This window comes from Hypanus sabinus, unplaced genomic scaffold (assembly GCF_030144855.1).
Source record: "Hypanus sabinus isolate sHypSab1 unplaced genomic scaffold, sHypSab1.hap1 scaffold_199, whole genome shotgun sequence".
Taxonomy (NCBI): domain Eukaryota; kingdom Metazoa; phylum Chordata; class Chondrichthyes; order Myliobatiformes; family Dasyatidae; genus Hypanus; species Hypanus sabinus.
Window position 1 is genome coordinate 73,119 of NW_026780089.1, and position 22,622 is coordinate 95,740.

A 22,622-nucleotide genomic window follows, 5' to 3' on the forward strand; every position below is an offset into this window, starting at 1 on the left:
CTCCTCCCCGTCCCCCTTCCTCCTGTGGGATCTCTGCTCCCCGTCCCCCTTCCTCCTGTGGGGTCTCTGCTCCCCGTCCCCCTTCCTCCTGTGGGGTCTCTCCTCCCCGTCCCCCTTCACCCTGTGGGGTCTCCCCTCCCCGTCCCCCTTCCTCCTGTGTGGTCTCCCCTCCCCGTCCCCCTTCCTCCTGTGGGATCTCTGCTCCCCGTCCCCCTTCCTCCTGTGGGGTCTCTGCTCCCCGTCCACCTTCCTCCTGTGGGGTCACTGCTCCCCGTCCCCCTGACTCCTGTAGGATCTCTCCTCCCCGTCCCTCTGACTCCTGTGGGATCTCTGCTCCCCGTCCCCCTTCCTCCTGTGGGATCTCGTCCCCGTCCACCTTCCCCCTGTGGGATCTTTCCTCCCCGTCCCCCTTTCTCCTTTGGGGTCTATCCTCCCCGACCCCCTTCCGCCTGTGGGGTCTCTCGGCCACTCCCCCTTCCTCCTGTGGGGTCTCGTACCCTTCCTCCTTCCTCCTGTGGGGTCTATCCTCCCCGTCACCCTTCCTCCTGTGGGGTCTCCCCTCCCCGTTCCCCTTCCTCCTGTGGGATCTCCCCTCCCCGTCCCCCTTCCTCCTGTGGGGTCTCCCCTCCCCCGTCCCCCTTCCTCCTGTGGGATCTCAGCTCCCTGTCCCCCTTCCTCCTTTGGGATCTCTCCTCCCCGTCCCCCTTCCTCCTGTGGGATCTCCCGTCCCCGTCCCCTTTCCTCCTGTGGGGTCTCTCCTCCCAGTCCCCCTTCCTCCTGTGGGATCTCTCCTGCCCGTCCCCCTTCCTCCTGTGGGGACTCTCCTGCCCGTCCCCCTTCCTCCTGTGGGGTCTCTCCTGCCCATCCCCCTTCCTCCTGTGGGGTCTCTCCTGCCCGTCCCCCTTCCTCCTGTGGGGTCTCTCCTCCCTATCCCTATTCCACCTGTGGGGTCTCTCCTCCCCATCCCCCTTCCTCCTGTGGTGTCTCTCCTCCCCGTCCCCCTTCCGCCTGTGGGGACTCTCCTCCCCGTCCCCCTTCCTCCTGTGGGGTCTCTCCTCCCCGTTCCCCTTCCTCCTGTGGGGTCTCTCCTGCCCGTCCCCCTTCCTCCAGTGGGGTCTCTCCTTCCCGTCACCCTTCCTCCTGTGGGATCTCCCCTCACCGTCCCCCTTCCTCCTGTGGGATCTCTCTTCCCCGTCCCTCCTGTGGAATCTCTCCTCCCCGTCCCTCCTGTGGAAACTCTCCTCCCCGTCCCTCCTGAGGGATCTCTCCTCCCGTCCCCCTGAGGGATTTCTCCTCCCCGTCCCATCTTCCTGCTATGGGATGTCCCCTCCCCGTCCCCCTTCCTCCTGTGGGATCTCTGCTCCCCGTCCCTCTGACTCCTGTGGGATCTCTGCTCCCCGTCCCCCTTCCTCCTGTGGGATCTCGTCCCCGTCCACCTTCCCCCTGTGGGATCTCTTGTCCCCGTCCACCTTCCTCCTGTGGGATCTCTCCTCCCCGTCCCCCTTCCTCCTGTGGGGTCTCTCGGCCCCGTACCCCTTCCTCCTGTGGGGCTCTCCTCCCCGTCCCCCTTTCTCCTTTGGGGTCTCTCCTCCCCGACCCCCTTCCGCCTGTGGGGTCTATCCTCCCCGTCACCCTTCCTCCTGTGGGGTCTCTCCTCCCCGTCCCCCTTCCTCCTGTGGGGTCTCTCCTCCCCGTCCCCCTTCCTCCAGTGGGGTCTCTCGGCCCCGTCCCCCTTCCTACTGTGGGTTCTCTCCTCCCCGTCACCCTTCCTCCTGTGAGGTCTCTCCTCCCCGTCCCCCTTCCTCCTGTGGGGTCTCTCCTCCCCGTCCCCCTTCCTCCTCTGGGATCTCCCCTCCCCGTCCCCCTTCCTCCTGTGGGGTCTCTCCTCCCCGTCCCCCTTCCTCCTGTGGGGTCTCTCCTCCCCGTCCCCCTTCCTCCAGTGGGCTCTCTCGGCCCCGTCCCCCTTCCTCCTCTGGGATTTCCCCTCCACGTCCCCCTTCCTGTGGGATATCAGCTCCCCGTCCCCCTTCCTCCTGTGGGATCTATCCACCCCGTCCCCCTTCCGCCTGTGGGATCTCGTCCCAGTCCCCCTTCCGCCTGTGGGGTCTCTCCTCCCCGTCCCCCTTCCTCCTGTGGGGTCTCTCCTCCCAGTCACCATTCCTCCTGTGGGGTCTCTCCTGCCCGTCCCCCTTCCTCCTGTGGGGTCTCTCCTTCCCGTCACCCTTCCTCCTGTGGGATATCTCCTCCCCGTCCCCTTCCTCCTGTGGGGTCTCCCCTCCCCGTCCCCCTTCCTCCTGTGGGATCTCCCCTACCCGTCCGCCTTCCTCCTGTGGGGTCTCCCCTACCCGTCCCCCTTCCTCCTTTGGGCTCTCCCCTCCCCGTCCCCCTTCCTCCTGTGGGATCTCCCGTCCCCGTCCCCCTTCCTCCTGTGGGGTCTCTCCTCCCAGTCCCCCTTCCTCCTGTGGGATCTCTCCTGCCCGTCCCCCTTCCTCCTGTGGGGACTCTCCTGCCCGTCCCCCTTCCTCCTGTGGGGTCTCTCCTGCCCATCCCCCTTCCTCCTGTGGGGTCTCTCCTGCCCGTCCCCCTTCCTCCTGTGGGGTCTCTCCTCCCTATCCCCATTCCACCTGTGGGGTCTCTCCTCCCCATCCCCCTTCCTCCTGTGGTGTCTCTCCTCCCCGTCCCCCTTCCGCCTGTGGGGACTCTCCTCCCCGTCCCCCTTCCTCCTGTGGGGTCTCTCCTCCCCGTTCCCCTTCCTCCTGTGGGGTCTCTCCTGCCCGTCCCCCTTCCTCCAGTGGGGTCTCTCCTTCCCGTCACCCTTCCTCCTGTGGGATCTCCCCTCACCGTCCCCCTTCCTCCTGTGGGATCTCTCTTCCCCGTCCCTCCTGTGGAATCTCTCCTCCCCGTCCCTCCTGTGGAATCTCTCCTCCCCGTCCCTCCTGAGGGATCTCTCCTCCCGTCCCCCTTCCTCCTGTGGGGTCTCTCCTCCCCGACCCCCTTCCGCCTGTGGGGTCTCTCGGCCCCTTCCCCCTTTCTCCTGTGGGATCTCGTCCCCTTCCTCCTTCCTCCTGTGGGATCTCTCCTCCCCATCCCCCTTCCACCTGTGGGGTCTCTCCTACCCATCCCCCTTCCTCCTGTGGGGTCTCTCGGCCCCGTCCCCCTTCCTCCTGTGGGATCTCAGCTCCCCGTCCCACTTCCTCCTGTGGGATCTCCTCTCCCTCCCCCTTCCTCCTGTGGGGTCTCCCCTCCCCGTCCCCCTTTCTCCTGTGGGATCTCTCCTCCCTGTCCCCCTTCCTCCTGTGGAGTCTCACCTCCCCGTCGCACTTCCTCCTGTGGGGTCTCTCGGCCCCGTCCCCCTTCCTCCTTTGGGGTATCTCCTCCCCGTCCCCCTTTCTCCTTTGGGGTCTCTCCTCCCCGTCCCCCCTTCCTCCTGTGGGGTCTCTCCTCCCCGACCCCCTTCCGCCTGTGGGGTCTCTCGGCCACTCCCCCTTGCTCCTGTGGGGTCTCGTCCCCTTCCTCCTTCCTCCTGTGGGATCTCTCCTCCCCTTCCCCCTTTCTCCTGTGGGCTCTCTCCTCCCCATCCCCCTTCCTCCTGTGGGCTCTCTCCTCCCCATCCCCCTTCCTCCTGTGGGGTCTCTCGGCTCCGTCCCTCTTCCTCCTGTGGGTTCTCCCCTCCCCGTCCCCCTTCCTCCTGTGGGATCTCCCCTCCCCGTCCCCCTTCCTCCTGTTGGGTCTCCCCTCCCCGTTCCCCTTCCTCCTTTGGGATCTCCACTCCCCGTCCCCCTTTCTCCTGTGGGATCTCTCCTCCCCGTCCCCCTTCCTCCTGTGGGGTCTCTCGGCTCCGTCCCTCTTCCTCCTGTGGGGTCTATCCTCCCCGTCACCCTTCCTCCTGTGGCCTCTCTCCTCCCCGTCCCCCTTCCTCCTGTGGGGTCTCCCCTCCCCGTCCCCCTTCCTCCTGTGGGGTCTCCCCTCCCCGTCCCCCTTCCTCCTGTGGGATCTCCCCTACCCGTCCCCCTTCCTCCTGTGGGGTCTCCCCTACCCGTCCCCCTTCCTCCTTTGGGATCTCCCCTCCCCGTCCCCCTTCCTCCTGTGGGATCTCCCCTCCCAGTCCCTCTTCTTCTTGTGGGATCTCTCCTGCCCGTACCCCTTCCTCCTGTGGGGTCTCTCCTGCCCATCCCCCTTCCTCCTGTGGGGTCTCTCCTCCCCGTCCCCATTCCACCTGTGGGGTCTCTCCTCCCCGTCCCCCTTCCTCCTGTGGTGTCTCTCCTCCCCGACCCCCTTCCGCCTGTGGGGACTCTGCTCCCCGTCCCCCTTCCTCCTGTGGGGTCTCTCCTCCCCGTCCCCCTTCCTCCTGTGGGGTCTCTCCTGCCCGTCTCCCTTCCTCCTGTGGGGTCTCTCCTCCCCGTCCCCGTTCCTCCTGTGGGGTCTCTCCTGCCCGTCCCCCTTCCTCCTGTGGGGTCTCTCCTCCCCGTCCCCATTCCACCTGTGGGGTCTCTCCTCCCCGTCCCCCTTCCTCCTGTGGTGTCTCTCCTCCCCGTCCCCCTTCCGCCTGTGGGGACTCTCCTCCCTGTCCCCCTTCCTCCTGTGGGGTCTCTCCTCCCCGTCCCCCTTCCTCCTGTGGGGTCTCTCCTGCCCGTCTCCCTTCCCCCTGTGGGATCTCTCGGCCCCGTCCCCATTCCTCCTGTGGGGTCTCTCCTCCCCGACCCCCTTCCGTCTGAGGGGTCTCTCGGCCCCTTCCCCCTTCCTCCTGTGGGATCTCATCCCCTTCCCCCTTCCTCCTGTGGGATCTCGTCCCCTTCCCCCTTCCTCCAGTGGGATATCACCTCCCCGTCCCCCTTCCCCCTTCCTCCAGTGGGATATCACCTCCCCGTCCCCCCTTCCTCCTGTGGGATATCTCCTCCCCGTCCCTCTTCCTCCTGTGGGGTCTCTCGGCCCCGTCCCCCTTCCTCCTGTGGGGTCTCTCCTCCCCGTCCCCCTTCCCCCTGTGGGGTCTCTCCTCCCTGTCCCCCTTCCTCCTGTGGGCTCTCTCCTCCACGTCCCCCTTCCCCCTGTGGGCTCCCCGTGCCCCTACCCTCTGTGGGATCTCCCCTCCCTGTCCCCCTTCCCCCTGTGGGATCTCCCCTCCCTGTCCCCCTTCCCCCTGTGGGATCTCCCCTCCCCGTCCCCCTACCCCCTGTGGGGTCTCTCCTCCCCGTCCCCCTTCCCCCTTTGGGGTCTCTCCTCCCCGTCCCCTTTCCGCTGTGTGGTATCTCCTCCCCGTCCCCCTTCCCCCTGCGGGGTCTCTCCCCCCGTCTCCCTTCCCCCTGTGGGATCCCTCCCCCCCGTCCCCCTTCCTCCTGTGGGATCTCGTACCCTTCCTCCTTTCTCCTGTGGGATCTCTCCTCCCCGTCCCCCTTCCTCCTGTGGGGTCTCTCCTCCACGTCCCCCTTCCTCCTGTGCGGTCTCTCGGCCCCGTCCCCCTTCCTCCTGTGGGATCTCAGCTCCCCGTCCCCCTTCCCCCTGTGGGATCTCCCCTCCCCGTCCCGCTACCCCCTGTGGGGTCTCTCCTCCCCGTCCCCCTTTCCCCTGTGGGGTCTCTCCTCCCCGTCTCCTTTCCCCTGTGGGGTCTCTCCTGCCCGTCCCCCTTTCTCCTGTGGGGTCTCTCCTCCCCGACCCCCTTCTGCCTGTGGGGTCTCTCGGCCACTCCCCCTGTGGGGTCTCGTCCCCTTCCTCCTCCCTCCTGTGGGGTCTCTCCTCCCCGTCCCCCTTTCTCCTGTGGGGTCTCTCCTCCCCGACCCCTTCCTCCTGTGGGGTCTCTCGGCTCCGTCCCTCTTCCTCCTGTGGGGTCTCCCCTCCCCGTCCCCCCTCCTCCTGTGGGATCTCCCCTCCCCGTCCCCCCTCCTCCTGTGGTGTCTCCCCTCCCCGTCCCCCTTCCTCCTGTGGGATCTCAGCTCCCCGTCCCTCTTCCTCCTTTGGGATCTCCCCTCCCCGTCCCCCTTCCTCCTGTGGGAACTCCCCTACCCGTCCCCCTTCCTCCTGTGGCATCTCCTGCCCATCCCCCTTCCTCCTGTGAGATCTCTCCTGCCCGTCCCCCATCCTCCTGTGGGGACTCTCCTGCCCGTCCCCCATCCTCCTGTGGGGACTCTGCTGCCCGTCCCCCTTCCTCCTGTGGGGTCTCTCCTGCCCCCTTCCGCCTGTGGGGACTCTCCTCCCCGTCCCCCTACCTCCTGTGGGGTCTCTCCTCCCCGTCCCCCTTCCTCCTGTGGGGTCTCTCCTGCCCGTCCCCCTTCCTCCTGTGGGGTCTCTCCTGCCCGTCCCCCTTCCTCCTGTGGGATCTTTTCCCCGTCCACCTTCCCCCTGTGGGATCTCACGGCCCCGTCCACCTTCCTCCTGTGGGATCTCTCGGCCCCGTCCCCCTTCCTCCTGTGGGATCTCGTCCCCTTCCCCCTTCCTCCAGTGGGATATCACCTCCCCGTCCCCCTTCCTCCTGTGGGATATCTCCTCCCCGTCCCCCTTCCTCCTGTGGGGTCTCTCGGCCCCGTCCCCCTTCCTCCTTTGGGGTCTCTCCTCCCTGTCCCCCTTCCTCCTTTGGGCTCTCTCTTCCACGTCCCCCTTCCTCCTGTGGGATCTCCCCTCCCCGTCCACCTTCCTCCTGTGGGATCTCTCCTCCCCATCCCCATTCCTCCTGTGGGATCTCTCCTCCCCGTCCACCTTCCTCCTGTGGGATCTCCCCTCCCCGTCCCCCTTCCTCCTGTGGGACCTCCTCCCCGTCCCCCTTCCTCCTGTGGGACCTCCTCCCCATCCCCCTTCCTCCTGTGGGACCTCCTCCCCGTCCCCCTTCCTCCTGTGGGGTCCCTCCTCCCAGTCCCCCTTCCTCCTGTGGGGTCCCTCCTCCCAGTCCCCCTTCCTCCTGTGGGGTCCCTCCTGCCCGTCCCCATTCCTCCTGTGGGGTCTCAATTGCCCATCCCCCTTCCTCCTGTGGGATCTCTCCTCCCCGTCCCCCTTTCTCCTGTGGGGTCCCTCCTCCCAGTCCCCCTTCCTCCTGAGGGATCTCTCCTGCCCGTCCCCTTCCTCCTGTGGGATCTCTCCTCCCCGTCCCCTTCCTCCTGTGGGATCTCTCCTCCCCGTCCACTACCCTCCTGTGGGATCTCTCCTCCCCATCACCCTTCCTCCTGTGGGATCTCTCTTCCCCATCCACCTTCCTCCTGTGGGATCTGTTCTCCCCGTCCCTCCTGAGGGATCTCTCCTCCCCGTCCCTCTGAGGGATCTCTCCTCCCCGTTCTTCCTGCTGTGGGATGTCCCCTCCCCGTCCCCCTTCTTCCTGTGGGATCTCCTCCCCGTCCCCCTTCCTCCTGTGGGATCTCTCCACCCCCGTCCCCCTTCCGCCTGTGTTGATCTTGTCCCCGTCCCCCTTCCGCCTGTGGGGTCTCTCCTCCCCGTCCCCCTTCCTCCTGTGGGGTCTCTCATCCACGTCCCCCTTCCTCCTGTGGGGTCTCCCCTCCCCGTCCCCCTTCCTCCTGTGGGGTCTCTTGGCCCCGTCCCCCTTCCTCCTGTGGCCTCTCTCCTCCCCGTCCCCCTTCCTCCTTTGTGGTCTCTCCTCCCCGTCCCCCTTACCCCTATGGGAACTCCCCTCCCCGTCCCGCTTCCTCCTGTGGGGTCTCCTCCCCGTCCCCCTTCCACCTGTGGGGTCTCTCTTCCCCGTCACACTTCCCCCTGTGGGGTCTCTCGTCCCCGTCCCCCTTCCTCCTGTGGGATCTCTCCCCCAGCCCCCCTTCCTCCTGTGGGATCTCTCCCCCATCTCCCGTCCTCTTGTACGCTCTCTCCTCCCCGTCCCCCTTCCTCCTGTGGGATCCCTCCTCCCCCGTCCCCCCTTCCTCCTGTGGGGGTCTCTCCTCCACTGTCCCCCTTCCTCCTGTGGGGTCTCTCGGCCCCCGTCCCCCTTCCTCCTTTGGGGTCTCTCCTCCCTGTCCCCCTTCCTCCTTTGGGCTCTCTCTTCCACGTCCCCCTTCCTCCTTGTGGGATCTCCCCTCCCCGTCCACCTTCCTCCTGTGGGATCTCTCCTCCCCATCCCCATTCCTCCTGTGGGATCTCTCCTCCCCGTCCACCTTCCTCCTGTGGGATCTCCCCTCCCCGTCCCCCTTCCTCCTGTGGGACCTCCTCCCCGTCCCCCCTTCCTCCTGTGGGACCTCCTCCCCATCCCCCTTCCTCCTGTGGGACCTCCTCCCCCGTCCGCCCTTCCTCCTGTGGGGTCCCCTCCTCCCAGTCCCCCCTTCCTCCTGTGGGGTCCCTCCTCCCAGTCCCCCTTCCTCCTGTGGGGTCCCTCCTGCCCGTCCCCATTCCTCCTGTGGGGTCTCAATTGCCCATCCCCCTTCCTCCTGTGGGATCTCTCCTCCCCCGTCCCCCCTTTCTCCTGTGGGGTCCCTCCTCCCAGTCCCCCCTTCCTCCTGAGGGATCTCTCCTGCCCGTCCCCTTCCTCCTGTGGGATCTCTCCTCCCCGTCCCCTTCCTCCTGTGGGATCTCTCCTCCCCGTCCACTACCCTCCTGTGGGATCTCTCCTCCCCATCACCCTTCCTCCTGTGGGATCTCTCTTCCCCATCCACCTTCCTCCTGTGGGATCTGTTCTCCCCGTCCCTCCTGAGGGATCTCTCCTCCCCGTCCCTCTGAGGGATCTCTCCTCCCCGTTCTTCCTGCTGTGGGATGTCCCCTCCCCGTCCCCCTTCTTCCTGTGGGATCTCCTCCCCGTCCCCCTTCCTCCTGTGGGATCTCTCCACCCCGTCCCCCTTCCGCCTGTGGGGATCTTGTCCCCGTCCCCCTTCCGCCTGTGGGGTCTCTCCTCCACCCGTCCCCCTTCCTCCTGTGGGGTCTCTCATCCACGTCCCCCTTCCTCCTGTGGGGTCTCCCCTCCCCCGTCCCCCCTTCCTCCTGTGGGGTCTCTTGGCCCCCGTCCCCCTTCCTCCTGTGGCCTCTCTCCTCCCCGTCCCCCTTCCTCCTTCTGTGGTCTCTCCTCCCCGTCCCCCCTTACCCCTATGGGAACTCCCCCCTCCCCCGTCCCGCTTCCTCCTGTGGGGGTCTCCTCCCCGTCCCCCCTTTCCACCTGTGGGGTCTCTCTTCCCGTCACACTTCCCCCTGTGGGGGTCTCTCGTCCCCGTCCCCCTTCCTCCTGTGGGATCTCTCCCCCAGCCCCCTTCCTCCTGTGGGATCTCTCCCCCATCTCCCGTCCTCTTGTACGCTCTCTCCTCCCCGTCCCCCCTTCCTCCTGTGGGATCCCTCCTCCCCGTCCCCCTTCCTCCTGTGGGGTCTCTCCTCCACTGTCCCCCTTCCTCCTGTGGGGTCTCTCGGCCCCGTCCCCCTTCCTCCTTTGGGGTCCTCTCCTCCCTGTCCCCCTTCCTCCTTTGGGCTCTCTCTTCCACGTCCCCCTTCCTCCTGTGGGATCTCCCCTCCCCGTCCACCCTTCCTCCTGTGGGATCTCTCCTCCCCATCCCCATTCCTCCTGTGGGATCTCTCCTCCCCGTCCACCTTCCTCCTGTGGGATCTCCCCTCCCCGTCCCCCCTTCCTCCTGTGGGACCTCCTCCTCCCCGTCCCCCCCTTCCTCCTGTGGGACCTCCTCCCCCATCCCCCTTCCTCCTGTGGGACCTCCTCCCCGTCCCCCTTCCTCCTGTGGGGTCCCTCCTCCCAGTCCCCCTTCCTCCTGTGGGGTCCCTCCTCCCAGTCCCCCTTCCTCCTGTGGGGTCCCTCCTGCCCGTCCCCATTCCTCCTGTGGGGTCTCAATTGCCCATCCCCCTTCCTCCTGTGGGATCTCTCCTCCCCGTCCCCCTTTCTCCTGTGGGGTCCCCTCCTCCCAGTCCCCCTTCCTCCTGAGGGATCTCTCCTGCCCGTCCCCTTCCTCCTGTGGGATCTCTCCTCCCCGTCCCCTTCCTCCTGTGGGATCTCTCCTCCCCGTCCACTACCCTCCTGTGGGATCTCTCCTCCCCATCACCCTTCCTCCTGTGGGATCTCTCTTCCCCATCCACCTTCCTCCTGTGGGATCTGTTCTCCCCGTCCCTCCTGAGGGATCTCTCCTCCCCGTCCCTCTGAGGGATCTCTCCTCCCCGTTCTTCCTGCTGTGGGATGTCCCCTCCCCGTCCCCCTTCTTCCTGTGGGATCTCCTCCCCGTCCCCCTTCCTCCTGTGGGATCTCTCCACCCCGTCCCCCTTCCGCCTGTGGGATCTTGTCCCGTCCCCCTTCCGCCTGTGGGGTCTCTCCTCCCCGTCCCCCTTCCTCCTGTGGGGTCTCTCATCCACGTCCCCCTTCCTCCTGTGGGGTCTCCCCTCCCCGTCCCCCTTCCTCCTGTGGGGTCTCTTGGCCCCGTCCCCCTTCCTCCTGTGGCCTCTCTCCTCCCCGTCCCCCTTCCTCCTTTGTGGTCTCTCCTCCCCGTCCCCCTTACCCCTATGGGAACTCCCCTCCCCGTCCCGCTTCTCCTGTGGGGTCTCCTCCCCGTCCCCCTTCCACCTGTGGGGTCTCTCTTCCCCGTCACACTTCCCCCCTGTGGGGTCTCTCGTCCCCGTCCCCCTTCCTCCTGTGGGATCTCTCCCCCAGCCCCCTTCCTCCTGTGGGGATCTCTCCCCCATCTCCCGTCCTCTTGTACGCTCTCTCCTCCCCGTCCCCCTTCCTCCTGTGGGATCCCTCCTCCCCGTCCCCCTTCCTCCTGTGGGGTCTCTCCTCCACTGTCCCCCTCCTCCTGTGGGATCTCTCCTCCCCGTCCCCCTTCCTCCTGTGGGGTCTCTCCTCCCCGTCCCCCTTCCTCGAGTGGGAACTCTTCTCCCCGTCCACCTTCCTCCTGTGGGATCTCTCCTCCCCATCCACCTTCATCCTGTGGGATCTCTCTTCCCTGTCCACCTTCTGCCTGTGGGATCTCTCCTCCCCGTCCCCCTTCCCCCTGTGGGGTCTCTCCTCCCCGTCCCCCTTACCCCTGTGGGAACTCCCCTCCCCGTCCCCTTCCTCCTGTGGGGTCTCTCCTCCCCGTCCCCCTTACCCCTGTGGGAACTCCCCTCCCCGTCCCCCTTCCTCCTGTGGGGTCTCTACTCCCCATCCCCCCTTCCTCCTGTGGGATCTCTCCTCCCCGTCCCCCTTCCTCCTGAGGGATCTCTCCTGCCCGTCCCCTTCCTCCTGTGGGATCTCTCCTCCCCGTCCCCTTCCTCCTGTGGGATCTCTCCTCCCCGTCCCCCTTCCGCCTGTGGGATCTCTCTTCCCCATCCACCTTCCTCCTGTGGGATCTGTTCTCCCCGTCCCTCCTGAGGGATCTCTCCTCCCCGTCCCTCTGAGGGATCTCTCCTCCCCGTTCTTCCGACTGTGGGATGTCCCCTCCCCGTCCCCCTTCTTCCTGTGGGATCTCCTCCCCGTCCCCCTTCTTCCTGTGGGATCTCCTCCCCGTCCCCCTTACCCCTGTGGGAACTCCCCTCCCCGTCCCCCTTCCTCCTGTGGGGGTCTCTACTCCCCATCCCCCTTCCTCCTGTGGGATCTCTCTTCCCCATCCACCTTCCTCCTGTGGGATCTGTTCTCCCCGTCCCTCCTGAGGGATCTCTCCCTCCCCGTCCCTCTGAGGGATCTCTCCTCCCCGTTCTTCCGACTGTGGGATGTCCCCTCCCCGTCCCCCTTCTTCCTGTGGGATCTCCTCCCCGTCCCCCTTCTTCCTGTGGGATCTCCTCCCCGTCCCCTTACCCCTGTGGGAACTCCCCTCCCCGTCCCCTTCCTCCTGTGGGGTCTCTACTCCCCATCCCCCTTCCTCCTGTGGGATCTCTCCTCCCCGTCCCCCTTCCTCCTGTGGGGTCTCTCCTCCCCTGTCCCCCTCCTCCTGTGGGGTCTCTCCTGCCCGTCCCTCTTCCTCCTGTGGGATCTCTCCTCCCCGTCCCCCTTCCTCCTGTGGGATCTCTCCTCCCCGTCCCCCCTCCTCCTGTGAGATCTCTCCTCCCCGTCCCCCCTTCCTCGAGTGGGAACTCTCCTCCCCGTCCACCTTCCTCCTGTGGGATCTCTCCTCCCCATCCACCATCATCCTGAGGGATCTCTCCTCCCCGTCCCCCTTCCTCCTGTTGGATCTCTCCTCCCCGTCCCCCTTCCTCCTGAGGGATCTCTCCTCCCCGTCCCCCTTCCTCCTGTGGGGTCTCTCCTCCCCGTCCCCCTTCCTCGAGTGGGAACTCTCCTCCCCGTCCACCTTCCTCCTGTGGGATCTCTCCTCCCCATCCACCTTCATCCTGTGGGATCTCTCTTCCCTGTCCATCTTCCGCCTGTGGGATCTCTCCTCCCCGTCCCCCTTCCCCCTGTGGGTCTCTCCTCCCCGTCCCCCTTACCCCTGTGGGAACTCCCCTCCCCGTCCCCCTTCCTCCTGTGGGGTCTCTACTCCCCATCCCCCTTCCTCCTGTGGGATCTCTCCTCCCCGTCCCCCTTCCTCCTGTGGGGTCTCTCCTCCCCTGTCCCCCTTCCTCCTGTGGGGTCTCTCCTCCCCGTCCCCCTTACCCCTGTGGAACTCCCCTCCCCGTCCCCCTTCTCCTGTGGGGTCTCTACTCCCCATCCCCCTTCCTCCTGTGGGATCTCTCCTCCCCGTCCCCCTTCCTCCTGTGGGGGTCTCTCCTCCCCTGTCCCCCTCCTCCTGTGGGGTCTCTCCTGCCCGTCCCTCTTCCTCCTGTGGGATCTCTCCTCCCCGTCCCCCTTCCTCCTGTGGGATCTCTCCTCCCCGTCCCCCTTCCTCCTGTGAGATCTCTCCTCCCCGTCCCCCTTCCTCGAGTGGGAACTCTCCTCCCCGTCCACCTTCCTCCTGTGGGATCTCTCCTCCCATCCACCTTCATCCTGAGGGATCTCTCCTCCCCGTCCCCCTTCCTCCTGTTGGATCTCTCCTCCCCGTCCCCCTTCCTCCTGTGGGGTCTCTCCTCCCCGTCCCCCTTACCCCTGTGGGAACTCCCCTCCCCGTCCCCCTTCTCCTGTGGGGTCTCTACTCCCCATCCCCCTTCCTCCTGTGGGATCTCTCCTCCCCGTCCCCCTTCCTCCTGTGGGGTCTCTCCTCCCTGTCCCCCTCCTCCTGTGGGGTCTCTCCTGCCCGTCCCTCTTCCTCCTGTGGGATCTCTCCTCCCCGTCCCCCTTCCTCCTGTGGGTTCTCTCCTCCCCGTCCCCCTTCCTCCTGTGAGATCTCTCCTCCCCGTCCCCTTCCTCGAGTGGGAACTCTCCTCCCCGTCCACCTTCCTCCTGTGGGATCTCTCCTCCCCATCCACCTTCATCCTGAGGGATCTCTCCTCCCCGTCCCCCTTCCTCCTGTTGGATCTCTCCTCCCCGTCCCCCTTCCTCCTGAGGGATCTCTCCTCCCCGTCCCCCTTCCTCCTGAGGGATCTCTCCTCCCCGTCCCCCTTCCTCCTGTGGGATCTCCTCCCCGTCCCCCTTCCTCCTGTGAGATCTCTCCTTCTCATCCCCCTTCCTCCTGAGGGATCTCTCCTCCCCGTCCCCCTTCCTCCTGTGGGATCTCTCCTCCCCGTCCCCCTTCTCCTGTGGGGTCTCTTCCCCCCGTCCCCCTTCCACCTGTGGGATCTCTCTTCCCCATCCCCTTTCCTCCTGTGGGATCTCTCTTCCCCATCCCCCTTCCTCCAAGATGCTATGGTAAAAGAGATAGAATTGCGATCACTATCTCCAAAATGCTGTCCACTGAGAGATCTGACACCTGACCAGGTTCGTTTCCCAAAACCAGATCAAGTACAGCCTCTCCTCTTGTAGGCTTATGTACATATTGCTTCAAGAAACCTTCCTGAACACACTTCACAAACTCCACCCCATCGACACCCCTCACTCTAGGGAGCTGCTAATCAATAGTTGGGAAATTAAAATCTCCCACTTCAACAACCCTGTTATTGTTACTCCTTTCCAGAATCGGTCTCCCTATCTGCTCCTCGATGTCCCTGTTAATGTTGGGTGGTCTATGCAATACACCCAGTAGAGTTATTGACCCCTTCCTGTTCCTAACTTCCACCCACAGAGACTCACTCAGACACAGTCAATCATTTATTTTATTCATCAAACTCCTTGCATTAAAATAGACACATCTCAAACCATCGGACTGAGTGTCTCCCTTCTCTATCACCTGCGTATCCTCCCTGTTCACACTGTCTCCAAATTCTCTCTATTTGTGAGCCAACCTTCCTCTCCTCCGTCACATCAATTTGGTTCCCTCCTCCCAGCAATTCTAGTTTAAACTCTCCCCAGTAGCCTTAGCAAACCTTGCTGTCAGGATATTAATATACGGGATTCAAGTGCAACCGTCATTTCTGTCCAGGTCACACCTGCTCCAAAAGAGGTCCCAATGATCCAGAAATCTGAATCCCTGCCTCCTGCTCCAATCCCTCGGCCACGCGTTTATCCTCCACCTCATCCTAATCTTATTCTCACTGTCGCGTGGCACAGACAGTAATTCCGAGATCACTACCTTTGAGGTCCTGCTTCTCAAATTACTTCCTAACTCCCTGTAGTCTGTTTTCAGGACCTCTTCCCTTTTCCTACCAATGTCACTGGTACCAATATGTACCACGACCTCCAGTTGTTCTCCCTCCCACTGCAGGATATCTTGGACGTGATCAGGAATATCCTGGCCCTGGGAACTGGGAGGCAAACTACCACCCGAGTTTCTTTACTGCGTCCACAGAATCGTCTGTCTGACCCCCTAACTATAGTCCCCTATCTCTGCTGCCTTCCTCTTCCTTTCCCCACCCTCCTGAGCCACAGGGCCAGACTGTGCCAGAGGTGCAGCTGTTGTTGCTCCCTCTCCAGCAGTACTCGAACCGGAGTACTTATTGTCAAGGGGAACAGCCACTGGGGTATTCACTAGTACCTGCTTCTTGCCCTTCCCTCTCCTGACTGTGACCCAGTTCCTCGGTCTCCCGTGGCCCCGGAGTGACCACCTGCCTGTAACTCCTCTCTATCACCTCCTCGCTCTCCCTGACCAGACGAAGGTCATCGAGCTGCATCTCCAGTTCCCTAACTCGGTCCCTGAGGAGCTGCAGCTCGACACACCGGGTGCAGATGTTGCCGTCCGGGAGGCTGGGAGTCTCCAGGATCTCCCACATCTGACACCGAGCACAGAAACCCAGCCTCACACACATACTCTCTGTCTGTATTGTAAACAGATAACCTACCTCGCCTCGACCCTTCATCGCCGAAGCCCCGTTGAGCCAAAGCCTTCCTACTCTGTCTCCCGCTCCTCTGACGCTCGCTCTGTAAATCTGTCTTCCTTTTAAACTCTTCTCGCTGTTCTCACTGGCCGACCTGCCCAGTCGTGCTGAAGAAAAAAATCAGTAATTGTGTTACTGATAAACACTGGGGATTTGTACCGTCTCCTGTCTCTCTGTGTCCTTCACCCTCACTCTCTCTCATCTCCAGGCTGTACAATGTCGGTCTCACAGATTCTGGTGCCGAGGATCTCGTCTCCGCTCTCAGTACAAAACCATCACTGACGGATCTGATCCTGAGTGATAATAAACTGGGAGATTCAGGAGTGAAACTGGTGTCTGCGGCTCTGAGGAACCCGGAGTGTAAAATACAGAGACTGGGGTAAGTACCAGACTGTGGGAGATTGTGTTTACAGTTACTGGGTGTCTGACACTGAACATTAATGTGATCAGTAATTGTGTTACTGATAAACACTGGGGATTTGTACCGTCTCCTGTCTCTCTGTGTCCTTCACCCTCACTCTCTCTCATCTCCAGACTGTGGGAGATTGTGTTTACAGTCACTGGGTGTCTGACACTGAACATTAATGTGATCAGTAATTGTGTTACTGATAAATACTGGGGATTTGTACCGTCTCCTGTCTCTCTGTCCTTCACCCTCACTCTCTCTCATCTCCAGGCTGAGGGGTGTCGGTCTCACAGATTCTGGTGCCGAGGATCTCGTCTCCGCTCTCAGTACAAACCCATCACTGATGGAGCTGGACCTGAGTGGTAATAAACTGGGAAATTCAGGAGTGAAACTGGTGTCTGTGGCTCTGAGGAACCCGGAGTGTAAAATACAGAAACTGGGGTAAGTACCAGACTGTGGGAGATTGTGTTTACAGTACTGGGTGTCTGACACTGAACATTAATGTGATCAGTAATTGTGTTACTGATAAACACTGGGGATTTGTACCGTCTCCTGTCTCTCTGTGTCCTTCACCCTCACTCTCTCTCATCTCCAGACTGTGGGAGATTGTGTTTACAGTCACTGGATGTCTGACACTGAACATTAATGTGATCAGTAATTGTGTTACTGATAAACACTGGGGATTTGTACCGTCTCCTGTCTCTCTGTGTCCTTCACCCTCACTCTCTCTCATCTCCAGGCTGAGGGGTGTCGGTCTCACAGATTCTGGTGCCGAGGATCTCGTCTCCGCTCTCAGTACAAACCCATCACTGACGGAGCTGAACCTGGGATACAACTCTCTGACAGACCGATCTGTCCCCGGTCTCCGCCGCCTCATACTGACCCTCCCGAGTCTGAAGCGGATCTGGTGAGTGTTTGTGTTAATGTTCAATGTGATAAAATATCAGCGGATCTGCGGGTTTTCTGGTGATATTTGTCTGTGAGTGTTGTTGAAACATTAACCCCGGTCCCCTGTTACTGACACTGTTGTGTGATCTGTTTATTTCATCTTTATTCTCCCATCTGTTTCAGGCTGGGGGGGAATGAGTTCAGTGAGACCGGGATGAAGGAACTGAGATCTCTACAGGAACCCAGACCCGGACTGAGAGTGGATCTGTGAACATCTGAATGTGGGGAATCGGTTCAGTGACACCGGGATGAAGGAACTGAGATCTCTACAGGAACCCAGACCCGGACTGATGGTGGATCTGTGAACATCTGAATGTGGGGAATCGGTTCAGTGAGACCGGGATGAAGGAACTGAGATCTCTACAGGAACCCAGACCCGGACTGATGGTGGATCTGTGAACATCTGAATGTGGGGAATCGGTTCAGTGAGACCGGGATGAAGGAACTGAGATCTCTACAGGAACCCAGACCCGGACTGATGGTGGATCTGTGAACATCTGAATGTGGGGAATCGGTTCAGTGAGACCGGGATGAAGGAACTGAGATCTCTACAGGAACCCAGACCCGGACTGAGAGTGGATCTGTGAACATCTGAATGTGGGGAATCGGTTCAGTGAGACCGAGATGAAGGAACTGGGATCTCTACAGGAACCCAGACCCGGACTGAGAGTGGATCTGTGAACATCCGAATGTGGGGAATCGGTTCAGTGAGACCAGGATGAAGGAACTGAGATCTCTACAGGAACCCAGACCCGGACTGAGAGTGGATCTGTGAACATCTGAATGTGGTGAATCGGTTCAGTGAGACCGGGATGAAGGAACTGAGATCTCTGCAGGAACCCAGACCCGGACTGATGGTGGATCTGTGAACATCTGAATGTGGTGAATCGGTTCAGTGAGACCGGGATGAAGGAACTGAGATCTCTACAGGAACCCAGACCCGGACTGATGGTGGATCTGTGGACATCTGAATGTGGTGAATCGGTTCAGTGAGACCGGGATGAAGGAACTGAGATCTCTACAGGAACCCAGACCCGGACTGATGGTGGATCTGTGGACATCTGAATGTGGTGAATCGGTTCAGTGAGACCGGGATGAAGGAACTGAGATCTCTACAGGAACCCAGACCCGGACTGATGGTGGATCTGTGAACATCTGGCCTTTAACCTTTATCTTACCTGGAACCCAGACCCGGACTGAGAGTGGATCCGAATGTGTGAACATCCCCGCCCGCGGGATGGGGACATTTGGCCGACTCCCCGCCCTCCCCTTTAACTCCCGCCCTTACCTTTAACGGCCGCGCGCCGGGGCTGATTCCCAACGGTTTTAACGGACCCGGCTCGGGCCTCGCGCTGTGTGCGTCGCTCGCAGCGGTCCCGCAGTGACGTGTTTCCGCCTGTTGTCCGGCGGGACAGCTTCCGCCGGAAGTGCGTGTACGAGACACCGACGTGACTCCCCGGGGAATTACCCGGACAGGAAGAGCCCGGGGTCCGGGGCTCAGTCTGGGACACCGGTGTCCCGGGGTGGGGGGGATGATCCCGGGAGAGAATCCTTTTGCCCCCTTTGCTGAGGACGGTGCATTCGGCAGCCTGGCCGATATAATGATGTTAAATGGACAAATCCCTCGGCAGTGACCCTGGATCTGCAGCGATCCCGGACACGGCCCTGAAGTGTGATTTTATAATCATCGGTTCCCCGATGCAGAGTGACGGTGAGAAACGGGACTGATTATTCAAACTGTCACTCCTTGTCGCCGGTCAGTTAATTGTGTGTGAGTGTGAGTGAGTCGGGAGCAGCTTATTTATTCCCGCACGTCAGCAGCTCACACATTGTTTCATTCACATTTGTAAATTTACTCACACCCGGGACCAGCCACAGAGAGAATTGTCCTCCACACTGCCCCATCACACACTTGCAATGCCAAACACACAGTGAAGTTCCGTCTGCACCGTTCCATCACTCAATGAATTCCACCCTGCAAAATCTCATTTCAGGGAAGCAGGCACCATCAATTTGCGGGAGACTCCCGGGAGAGGTGGGATGTCTGCAGTAGAGTAGCTCCTTAGCGGCCAGCCAGCTAGTTTAAATAGCGTTAGCTATGCGAATGAACGAATGACACCCGTTAAACTCACCTCAACAATGATTTAATCCCCCATGGGCAATAGAAAAGTCACTGTAGCAAACAGTGCAGCGAGCCACATTGTCATTATTCCTGACCCCTATTAGGCAGGGGTACACTTTAGTGTAGTCTGGGGTGAAGTACGTTTTGTATTTTCTTTTTTTTTAAATACTCTGCCATGGAGCGCTCCCACCCTCTCCCTGCCCCTCTCAAAAAAATCGATTTGCGGGAGATTGAATATAATTCGCGGGCGTCAGGGAGCCGCTCACAATATGCGGGAGACTCCCGGAACTTCCGGGAGAGGTGGGATGTCCGAAGCTTCACTTGAAATGGCCGCTGGGGAGGGAGTGGCGGCTTTGGTAGAAGTGAGCACAAGAGAGGGAGGGTCGCGCTGATTTAAAATGGGCGAATCCTTGGTTAATGTGGCCGCCAGGGATGGACTGAGACACTGACTTACAATGGCCACTGTCACACTCAGAATCTATGGCAAAGGAACATGCGGTGTCCATGGATACAATCCTGGGATCGAGTGTGTTATTGATTGTAATAACAGTATTTTAATTTGTGTTTTATATTGTCTTGGGCGTTGTACATATGTTTTAAGTCCAATAATTTTGTCATTGAATAAACTAATGTATATATCTGAGATATTCACACATACACATATACATGAGGGTTTTGGGGAGGAGGGGTGAGGGGTTTGGGAGGAAGAGGAGTGATGGGACGAGGAGTGGACTGATGAGACGGTGAGCGTGGCGAAGTCACTGACTCAATAGGGGACGGAGGCAAAGGGGCGAAAGTCCCTGACACAAACTGGTGGCCGACATGGAGAAGATAAAGACGGGGTGAGGAGGAGAGAAACAACAGGAAGGGAGCAGGAGTGATGGGACGGGGAGGGAGGGGATGCAATGGGACGGGAGGGAGTGGTCTGATTGGACAGGGTGGGGAGTGACGTTTTCAATAGTGGAGGATCAATGGGTGGTGACCATTTCCTTCACAAATAAGAGGAACTGCAAGAAAGGGGGCGTGTTCGGAGACAAGGGGGAGGGGGAATGGTCTGATTGGACAGTGTGCGGAGTGACGTTTTCAATAGTGGAGGATCGATGGGTGGTGACCATTTCCTTCACAAATAAGACGAACTGCAAGAAAGGGGGCGTGTTCGGAGACAAGGGGGAGCGGGGGAGTGGTCTGATTGGACAGGGTGGGGAGTGACGTTTTCAATAGTGGAGGATCAATGGGTGGTGAAGGGAGGGGGTGTGTTCGGAGACAAGGGGGAGCGGGGGGGGGGGGGAACGCGGCCAGGGCTGATGAGACGGAGAGTTGAGTGTCCCAACCGAGGGAGAGAGGAACGACTCACTCAACGACGGAGGGAAGGGATTGGGTGGGGGAGCAGAATTTGCCATTAGAAAATGTTCACCACCCAGGATGTGGTGGATGACGGGAGAAAAAGGGCAAGGGGCCAGAGAGGGGAAAGGGTATCAGGAGTGATGGGGTGAGCAGGAGAGTGAATCACCGGGTAACAGAGAGAGAGAGAGAGAGGGCGATGAGCAGAGGTGAAGACTGGCATCGCAAAATGGCAGCCCCAACCAGCGTACGAAGCAGAGCATCGATATGGCGGGGAGAGGAGAGCGAGGGGAGGGAGGGAAGGGGTTTGCGAGTGGTAGGAAGGGAAGGAGGGTGACAAGATGATGAGTGTGAGGGAGTGACACACTTCGTGGTGGAGGAAGTGGGAAGGAGGATCTCACACTGTCACAAAATGGCTGTCGGCAGTAGGTTAAATGGAGAGTCAGGAGATCGGGCACCGAGGGGAAGGAGAGGAGGGATGAGGAGTTGAGATTGAATAAACAGGGAGGAAAGTGAGTGGAAGCTGAGGAAAAGGGTTTGACCCACTCTATGATGCGGCGAGAGCGGTTGTCAATGGTAACCATCACAAAATGGCCTCCAGCCAGGGTGAGATAGGCGGTGATAGAGGGAAGAGAGAGCGGAGTGTATCAGGAGTGACGGGAGCCGAGGGTGGGAGAGGGCGTCTCGTAACAAGGGAGCAAGAACTGGGGGGTTCCCACGGGGGAGGAATGTAACTACTGGAAGAGGCTAACACCGTTACCCTCCCCTCCTCAGTCTCAAAGCCCTGCTTTGACTTTTCTTTCGGGCTGAGCCTCAGATCGCTCGGCCCGAATCTTTCAGGCTGTCCCGTTGAGTAGGGGGACGTGTCGTCACTGGGGCCTGTCAAAGGCAGGAGTGGGCGCCGGCTTGCCGGAGAAGACGGAGGCGAGGTCTGGCGGTGCGGGCTGGTTGGCGAGGATCACCACCATTTTCTGCAGGGGGGTGGGGGAGAGGGAGGGATCAGATTGAGGATGGGAGCGGAGAAAGAGAAAGTGAGGAGAGATGAGACACATACCCTCAGCCTCTCTCTCAGTCCCCTCTGTCCCCTCTTCTCTCTCCATCTCTTCCCCCACCTCTCTCTCCCCACCTATCCTCCTCTCTCCACCCCTCTGCCCACCCTATCCTCCCCTCTCCCCACCCTATTGTCCTCTCTCCACCGCTCCACCCTATCCTCCTCGCTCCACCCCTCTTCCCACCCTATCTTCCTCTCTCCACCCCTCCACCCTCCTCCTCTCCCCACCCCATCATCCTCTCTCCACCGCTCTCCACCCTATCCCCTCTCCCCACCCTATCCTCCTCTCTCCACCCCTCCCCGCACCCTTTTATTCCTTTTCTGCCTCCATCTCTCTCTACCCTCCCGCTCTCTTGCTCCCTCCACACGGTGTTCACCTCCCCCACCTCTTGTACTCATGCCCCATCCCTCGCCAACCACACACACACACACACACACACACACACACACACACACACACACACACACACACACACACACACACACACACACCCGTGCACAGGAAGATCCCACTCACCACCGGAGGCTGTGCGGCGCAGCACTCGAGGTCCCTGCAGTTGGCGATGGCCATGAGGACCAGCGAGATCAGGCAGTTGACCAGTCGGATCACCGTGATCCCGCTGACAAACCTCTGCGAGAATCAGTGTTTGGCGGAGAGACAGAGCAGAGGGAGCATGGGAGGAGGGAGAGAGCCAGACGGAAAGAGAGGAGTGGAGAGGGGGAGAGAGAGAGAGAGAAATGGGGTGAGAGACAGAGAGGAGAGTGAGAGAGGGAGGTAGGGGCATGGGTGGAGATGGCCGGGGAAGAGAGAGGTGTGAGGGAGAGTGGGTATTGGGGTAGGCGGAGGTGGGGAGACCCAGACGGGGAGGAAGAGAAGGGGGCAATGGGTGAGGAAGAGAGGGGGTGGGTGGGAGAGAGATGAGGGTAGGGAAGGGGGAGAAAGAAGAGAGGTGGCAGAGTTGATAGAGGGAGAGACATGAGAGTCAGATGGGGGAGAGAGAGGTGAGAGGCAGGAGATGAGAGATTGGACAGGGAAGGGAGAGAAAGGTGGAAGAGAGGGGCAGAGACAGAGAGATATAGATGGACAGGGTGAGATGCAGAGAGGGGTGTAAGAGGGAGAGGGGTGAGAGACGGAGAACTTTAGCCTACGATTAATGGAACACGCCACGTTTTGGTTTATAACCATATAACAATTACAGCACGGAAACAGGCCATCTCGGCCCTTCTAGTCCGTGCCGAACACTTACTCTCACCTAGTCCCTCCGACCTGCACTCAGCCCATAACCCTCCATTCCTTTCCTGTCTATTTTTATAATGACAAAATCGAATCTGCCTTTACCACTTTTACTGGGAGTTGCTACCACGCAGCTGCCACTCTCTGAGTAAAGAAATTCCCCCTCGTGTTGCCCCTTAACTCTCAACTCATGTCCTCAACTTGTCTGAATCTCCCCTTCTCTCAATGGAAAAAGCCTATCCACATCAACTCTATCTATCCCGCTCATGATTTTAAATACCTCTATCAAGTCAACCCCTCAGCCTTCTATGCTCCAAAGAATAAAGACCTAACTTGTTCAACGATTCCCTGTAACTTAGGTGCT

General features: G+C 61.0%; 1 protein-coding gene and 1 long non-coding RNA gene across 8 annotated transcripts in view; one reads left to right on the forward strand and one right to left on the reverse strand.

Moving 5' to 3' along the window:
- LOC132387568 (uncharacterized) overlaps nt 1–17,907 on the reverse strand; it is a 90,864-nt gene extending 72,957 nt beyond the window's left edge. For all 4 annotated transcript variants that reach the window (XR_009509932.1, XR_009509933.1, XR_009509934.1 and 1 more), the window contains exons 1-2: nt 17,799–17,907; nt 15,121–15,263 (exon numbers count right to left, since the gene is read on the reverse strand). This is a non-coding gene — a long non-coding RNA (uncharacterized LOC132387568). The remainder of the gene's footprint in view (nt 1–15,120; nt 15,264–17,798) is intronic.
- LOC132387564 (NACHT, LRR and PYD domains-containing protein 12-like) overlaps nt 1–19,275 on the forward strand; it is a 90,190-nt gene extending 70,915 nt beyond the window's left edge. Inside the window, exons 8-11 of one of the 4 annotated variants that reach the window (XM_059959947.1) lie at nt 15,365–15,535; nt 15,833–16,003; nt 16,302–16,469; nt 16,634–19,275. In XM_059959947.1, coding sequence (XP_059815930.1) covers nt 15,365–15,535; nt 15,833–16,003; nt 16,302–16,469; nt 16,634–16,721 — 598 coding nt within the window. In that variant the 3' untranslated portion in view covers nt 16,722–19,275. The remainder of the gene's footprint in view (nt 1–15,364; nt 15,536–15,832; nt 16,004–16,301; nt 16,470–16,633) is intronic. The other 3 variants (XM_059959949.1, XM_059959948.1, XM_059959950.1) reach the window with 3 other exon arrangements.
- Nucleotides 19,276–22,622: the final 3,347 nt, after the last annotated feature.